The 7,479-nt window shown below is 39.6% G+C and overlaps 1 protein-coding gene across 1 annotated transcript; it reads left to right on the plus strand.

Moving 5' to 3' along the window:
* Positions 1–393: 393 nt before the first annotated feature.
* LOC140198745 (gamma-crystallin S-1-like) lies at positions 394–6,929 on the plus strand. Its single transcript, XM_072259760.1, has 4 exons — positions 394–486; positions 3,352–3,396; positions 5,325–5,567; positions 6,654–6,929. The coding sequence occupies exons 1-4, from the start codon at positions 394–396 to the stop codon at positions 6,927–6,929; spliced, it is 657 nt and encodes a 218-aa protein (XP_072115861.1).
* Positions 6,930–7,479: the final 550 nt, after the last annotated feature.

The following is a 7,479-nucleotide window of genomic DNA, read 5'->3' on the forward strand; positions in this document are numbered from 1 at the left end:
GCCTGAAATAATAATCTCAGATGTAATCTCCTTAAACATAAAGATTTCCCCAGAGTGAAGGAACCTGATGGATGACATTGGACAGGTTTTTAAAATCATGAGAAGCATGGATAAGGTGGAGGGTTGCAGTATTTTTCACAGAGTAGATGAGTCCAAAAATAGAGGATATAGGTTTAGGATGAGAAAGGAAAGAGGGGACCTGAGGAGCTAGTTTTTCACACAGAGGGTGGTGGGTAAATGGAACAAGCTACCAGAGGAATTTGTGAAGGTCAGTAGAATTTCAAAGTTTAAAAGACATTTAGACAGGTACATGGATTGCAAATATGCACCAATGCAGGCAAGTGGGACGTGCAAGTGGGTCAGCAATCGCATGGAAACACCTCCACCTGAAAGATGTTTCCACGCCACACTCACACAATTGAAGATATGGAAACACCTGAAGTTACACCGGATATGTTAACAGTGGTTTCAAAATTCCCACAACTGGCAAGTACAGACAGTGATAATATTCATAATTATTGGTATAAATTTTACTTGCCTCTATTTGTACCTATTAACACATGTCAACAAATTTCTGAAAAATCCTGAAAAAGCATCCAGATTTTTGACAGAAGTTAAAACTGATCTCTACCCTAAAGGAGAAATCACAAATGACCCATCAAGATATCATCCTGCTGCTTGTTTACAAACTATATACAAACCTGTATCCATCTCACAACTAATTACCACTCACTGAGAATACCACTATATACTTGTAGAAGAGCAGAAACGGTGCTGTAAGGCCGCGGAAAAATGTAAAGAACAATTGATAATAGGTTCTGTAATTCTAAATCGAGCCTGGAAGAAACACAGAAATCTTTCATGTTGTTATCTTGACTACCAAGAAGCATTTGATTCTGTTCCATACTCATGGTTACTAGAAGTCCTTAATATATATAAAATTCACACAATACTTTTGATATTCCTTCAACATCTGATATTTATAAACAACTAAAAAAGAACAACCACCATTGTCAAATAAACCGAGGCACTTTCCAGGGTGACTCTATAAGCCCACAATGGCTTTGACTAGCTGTAAACCCACTTTCCATCGGATGAAATTAGGGTATCAAATCAGAAACAACCAAATGAATTACACCTTGACTCACCTTGTATACATGGATGAATAGAAACTATGTACTCTTTCATCCATAATGCGAAAGCTATTAATTCAAATAGTAGAACTACTTTCAGAATGCATGAATATAAACTTTGGACTAGATAAGTGCAGAATATTAAACATAAAGAAAGCACACTAGAGCTAACTGAATACAAAACAGAGCAGCAGGATACAATACAACTGATGGAAAATTATGAAATATATCAGTATCTGGGATATCAACAAGCCAAGAAAATAGATCATAGTGAAATAAAGGGAAGTCTTTCAAAAGAATTTACTTCTAGACTTAAGAAAACCTATCAAACAGAGCTGAATAGTAAAAATATAATAAAGGCAATAAACTCTTTAGCTACAGCCATATTACTGTACTGTTTTGGCATAAAATATTGGTATGAAACTGATCCGGAAAATTTACAAAGAAAAATAAGAACCGTAATGAGAAATTTTAGAAAACACCATGCACAATTGAACGCACTTAGACAAGCACTCCCTAGGAGCGAATGAGAATGAGGAATAACAGGCGTAATGAATTTACGCAACAGTTGGATAAAACTTCTAAGGATATAGTTTCATCAGTGAAAACAGGATTCAGTATTCCATGTGACCATGTGTAATTCAGGTAAGAAGTACACACAATTACACTTAACAAAGCAGAAAAATGAAGACATTATCACTATTGAAGAAAAAGTTAACCAATGGAAGAGTGTGACCCTCCATGGAAGAACCTCTCACATTCTGAGCAGAGTAGATATTGACAAGGAAGCATTGAATGCCTGGCTCAGAGCTGGAGACAGAAACAGAAGGATTCTTGTGACAAAACAAGACCAGATGGTTAACACAAAAAAGTTATCAAAAATACCTAATTAAAAAAACAACAAATTCAAGACAATAAAAGCAGAAAATGCCAAGAGAAAACAAAAACAATTCAATATGTTACAGGACCCTGTAGCTGTTTAACTCAATCTGATTACTCATACAGGCGCAATCAAGTGGGAAATATCATTCACCAAAATCAAAAGTTCAAAGGTTCAAAGGTTCATTTTATTATCAAAGTATATAACTCTGAAATTCTTCATTTTTCTGGGTAGCCATGAAACAAAGAAAGAAAAGAAAGGCAGCAGGATCATCAGCCCTCCAATCCCACCTCCCTGCAATAAAATGAAGAAAAACAAAACAAGCACATCATCACCCTCAAGATCCCTCCCCCTGCGCAAACACTGAGCTAAACGAACTGTGCACATCGACCCCCAAATCAGCCCTCCCGCACAAAAAAACAAAACTCGCTTTAATTTACAAACTCGTAAAAGACACCACACCTTAGTATAAATCAAGCTTTATTCAATTTTAGAGTCAGAGTCCTACAAAGTACATTTGGCTTGATTTGTTATTATTGATCAGACAATCCGTTTTAATCATCTGGATATAATAATACAAGATAAACAAACTAGAACAACTTACTTAGCAGATATTGCCCTTCCAAATACTGATAACATACAAAGCTCAACAAGTGAAGAACAGCAGAAACATGCTGAATTAAAAAAGGAAATTGAATGTCTGTGGATCATGAACAAGTTATATATTGTCCCATTAGTAATATCTACAATTGGTATCATCCCAGCGCCACTACAGAATTGCATTAAACAATTTGGGCAGATACTTCTGAAATTCACAATACCAAACGGCACTAGAATAGTCCAAAAAGTTCCAAGCAATTGAGAAATGAGCGTGCTTGCCTCTGTCTGAATCTCAGGCTTTACCAGCTTGAGCTGAGTGAAAAGATAGTATTTAGTAAATAAGCAATAAATTTTGAGAATATGAGATAATGAGACCTTGAAAGTGAGTCCATGGGTTGTGAGAATAGTTCGGTGATGAGACAAGTGTAATTGAGTGAAGTCATGTCTTCTTGTTCAAGACACTGATACTTGAGGATTAGTAACTATTCCTAAAACTGGTGGTGTGAATCCTGAGTCTCCAGTACCTTCTTTATGATAGCAGCAGTGAGAAGAGAGCAAGACTTGGGTGGTGGGAGGTCCCAGATGATGGATGCTGCTTTCCTGCAACATCACTGCTTGTAGATGTGCTGGGGAGGCCATATCCACTACTTATTGTAGTATTTCCCTTGAAGAGCATTGGTGTTTCGATACCAAGCTGTGATACAGCTAGTCAATATACCCTCCACCACACATCCATAGAAATTTGTCGAAGTTTTGGATGTCAACCTGAATCTTCGCAATCGAGTAGTGCAGGGGGCTAGGCACAGACTTGTGGTGAACCTGTGCTGATGGAGATTGTGGAGGAGAATTTTTTTGTCAATCCAAACAGACTGGGGTCAGCTGCTTTCCTGCGACAATGCTCCATGTAGATGCGCTTAATGGTGGGGAGAGCTTTATCTGTGATGGAGTGGGCCTTATCCAGTACTCTTTGTAGTATTTTCCCTTCAAGTGAGGAGATCAAGGATTCAATTACACGAGGATGAATTGAGGTCAATGCCTTGAAGCTTATTGATTAGTTTTGAGGGGATGATACAATTGAATGATGAGCTGTGGTCAATAAAGAGCATCCTGTTGTACGGATCTTTGCTCTCCAGATGTTCCAGGATGGAGTGAAGTGCCAATGGATAGGAGCCTGCTGTGGAACTGTTGGAGTGGATCCAAGTTGCTTCTCCGGCAGGGGTTGATGTATTTCATAACCAACCTTTCAAAACATTTCATCACTGTTGATGTAAGTGCTACTGGATAGTGGTTATTGAGGCAGGTTACCATGTTCTCCTCAAACACCATCATAATTGTCATCTGCTTGAAGCAGATGGGTACTTCAGACAGTGGTTAAATATCTCAGTGAACACTCTAGCCAGTTCATCAGCACTAGTTTTTAGTATTTGGCCAGGAGCCCCATTTGGGCTAGATGATTGCTGTGTGTTCACCCTCCTGAAGGATGCTCTCATGTTAGCCTCAGAGACTGAAATCACAGGGTCACTGGGACTTGAAGCTCTTGGTGTTGGTTGTTCCGCTTTCTGATGGCCAAGGTGAACTTGATTTCATTTTGTAAGAAGTGATAGTATTCTAGCCCTGCCACAACTGTTGAGCATCCTTCACTGATTCAAGTCACTTCGCTCATGAGATGGCTTTCTGGAGATTGTACTTGGACCTCTTGTGACTTTCTTGGTCACCAGAAAAGAATAGCACTGATTTGGCCCTCAGCAGTTTGCTCATCTCATGAGTCATTCAGTGGTTCTATTTGGGGAAATGAATGATTTTGTAGGGACATACTCGTTTAAGACTATTTTTATACACCATCAGCTTATCAGAGGCAATTATTGATTGATTGACTTTTTTCACATCAGAAAAATGAACTAAAAGGAATGGGATATCACAAATGTGGTGACGAAATCTGGAATGTGGAGGTAATTGAAATGTTAAGCGTGTGTGTATAGTTCTTCAATGACAGGAGAGTGGAAGGCTTTGACTGTTCAACGTGTTCAACGAGAGAAGTGATGCAAGTGGTAGAAACTGCAAGGAACCACTGTGAAAGACAATATTTACTCTCACTTGGAGGATCAAGGGGGTTATGAAGGGAGAGGCAGCAAATATTATTGAAAGCATATCAGGTTTGACTCATCTGGCTGAATTCGCTCATGAAAGAATAGAGGAGGCTGATCAGTGTTGTGTAGCAGAAATTGTACAGATGGATTTTCTAAAAATGTTTGTCAGTTTAATAAGGTATCTCCTCAATTTAGGCAGTTTGGGAAAGTGATTCAGAATGTTACATTCATCTTTGTGAATGGACCTGGATGATATGTAGCTGTGAATGTTCCTGAACTGTTTGGTTTAAACAACAATTAAAATGATAAGAAAGCACAACTGAAAGAATCCGCGATGCAACAAATGTCTTTCTGTTGTTTTTTGACAATAAATGAAAAAAACATTTTTGTTGCATTTTGCTGATGTTTAATGTTGTGTCATCAGAATAACAAGAAACTGCCTAGTGAGGCCTTTCTACCCTGCATATAAATACCAACTTGTGTTAGGCAGTGAATCATTCAGCTGGTTACCAGACTCACTGTGTTCAAAATGGGAAAGGCAAGGGCTACTCAGAAAATGAACTAAATGAGAATTCTTCATGAACACCTGAGAAACTATTAACACAGATATGTTTCTTCCCACAGATCATCTTCTACGAGGACAGGAACTTCCAGGGTCGGCACTATGAGTGCAGCTCCGACTCTGCCGACCTCTCCCCTTACTTCAGCCGCTGTAACTCCATCCGTGTCGAGAGTGACTGGTGGGTGTTGTACGAGAGACCCAACTACATGGGATACCAGTATGTTCTGAGCAGGGGAGAGTATCCTGACTACCAGTGCTGGATGGGATTCAATGACTGTGTCAAGTCCTGTCGCAGTTACCCACCTGTAAGTTTCAATTTTTTTTCAGGGCATTTGACTTTTTTCAGTATGCCTCTGAAAATGGGGAATTGGCCTATCAAGTGACTAATGCACGAGTTTATTCAAATGCTCGGGCGTTTTAAGATGAATTGAGTTTCTTGAGGAACATTGAGGTGAATAAGTCCCCAAGGCCTGATGGAATATATCCCTGGTTATTGAGAGCCAAAAGATGGGATAGCTGGAACCATGACCAACACCTTCACATCTTTTCTACCCATCTGGAATATTGCATACAGTTTTGGTCACAATGTTATAGGAATGATGTCGAGAGTTTGGAGAGGATGCAGAAGAAGCTTATCAGGATGCTGCCTGGTTTAGATGGAATGTGCTATAACGATATAATGGAAGGATGGACTAACTGGAGTTGTCTTCTCTGGAGTGGCGGTGGTCGAGGGGAGATCTGATAGCGGTTTATAAAAGTATGAGAGGCATAGCTATAGTAGATGGACAGTATCCTTTTCCCAGGTTTAAAATATCTCATACCAGATGACAAACATATAAGATGAGAGGGTGTGAGTTCAAAGGAGATGTGAGGAGCAAGATTTTAATACAGAGAGAGGAGGGGGCTGGAATGTGCTGCCCGGAGTGATGTTAGAAGCAGATACATTAGGGACTTTTAAGAGGTATTTGGATAGGCATATGAATGTGAGGGAAGTAGAATGATATGCATATTGTTTAATCAGGAAAGATTAATTTAGTCGTCCATTTAACTTAAGTGACCAAAAAAATTTAAATTTATTAATTTAATTGGTTCAGCACAACATTGTGGGCCAGAAGGCCTGTTCTTGTGCTCTACTGTTCTATATTCCTTGTTCTAAATGCAGAATTTCTCATATTTTCTGTGTGTTTTCCTTCAGCATTTGTTTGTACCAGCAGCAATGCCAGTTGAAGGCATCGTTGAGGCAGATATTTGGTGAAATGATCAAATTGCATCCAATTTTTTCCCATTGAAGTCAATGTCCAGTTTATGAAAATGTGTTCAGATGTTGTATACAGTGAGTGAATGTTCGGCAAAATATCATGACTAAAAGTGCATTTATTTCCCTATTCCAGTACCGAGGGAACACCTACAGGATGAGGATTTATGAGAGGCCTAATTTTGCAGGGCAGATGATGGAATTCGTGGATGACTGTCCCTCTGTCTACAATCGTTTCCGTTACCGTGACATCCACTCCTGTCAGGTGATGGATGGTTACTGGATCTTCTATGAACATCCCAACTACAGAGGCCGACAGTACTTCCTGAGACCCGGGGAATACAGGAGATACAGTGACTGGGGCGGCTACAACTCAATGATCGGGTCCTTCAGGCGCATGAGGGACTTCTAAAAGTTGCTCTTGAAAATCTGATTTTATCTTGTTGAAATGTTTATGGGGGTAATAAAATACCTTTGATCCCATTATCAGCTCATTTGATTCATTCACCCTGATTCCACTGGAAATTCTAAATGAACGGAAATCATAATCTGAGAACCTGGTATAGGGGGTGTGGTACTGACATAGATCGTAAATTGGTTGGCAACAGGAAACAAAGAGTAGGGATTAATGGGTCCCTTTCAGAATGGCAGGCAGTGACTAGTGGGGTACCGCAAGGCTCGGTGCTGGGACCGCAGCTATTTACAATATACAACAATGATTTAGATGAAGGGATTAAAAGTAGCATTAGCAAATTTGCAGATGACACAAAGCTGGGTGGCATTGCGAAATGTGCGGAGGATGTTGAGATAATGCAGGATGACTTGGACAGGTTGGGTGAGTGGGCAGATGCATGGCAGATGCAGTTTAATGTGGATAAATGTGAGGTTATCCACTTTGATGGCAAGAACAGGAAGGCAGATTACTACTTGGATGGTGTCAAGTTAGGAAAAGGGGAAGTAAA

Source organism: Mobula birostris, chromosome 6 (genome assembly GCF_030028105.1).
Source record: "Mobula birostris isolate sMobBir1 chromosome 6, sMobBir1.hap1, whole genome shotgun sequence".
Classification (NCBI taxonomy): Eukaryota; Metazoa; Chordata; class Chondrichthyes; order Myliobatiformes; family Myliobatidae; genus Mobula; species Mobula birostris.

Bases quoted from the DNA above. Each gene is read 5' to 3' on its own strand.
- LOC140198745 (XM_072259760.1), top strand. From the start codon at position 394: ATGTTTCCACGCCACACTCACACAATTGAAGATATGGAAACACCTGAA. The intron at 487-3,351 runs GCAAGTACAGAC...ACACATCCATAG, and splicing joins TTTCAAAATTCCCACAACTG to AAATTTGTCGAAGTTTTGGA. The intron at 3,397-5,324 runs GTAGTGCAGGGG...TTCTTCCCACAG, and splicing joins ACCTGAATCTTCGCAATCGA to ATCATCTTCTACGAGGACAG.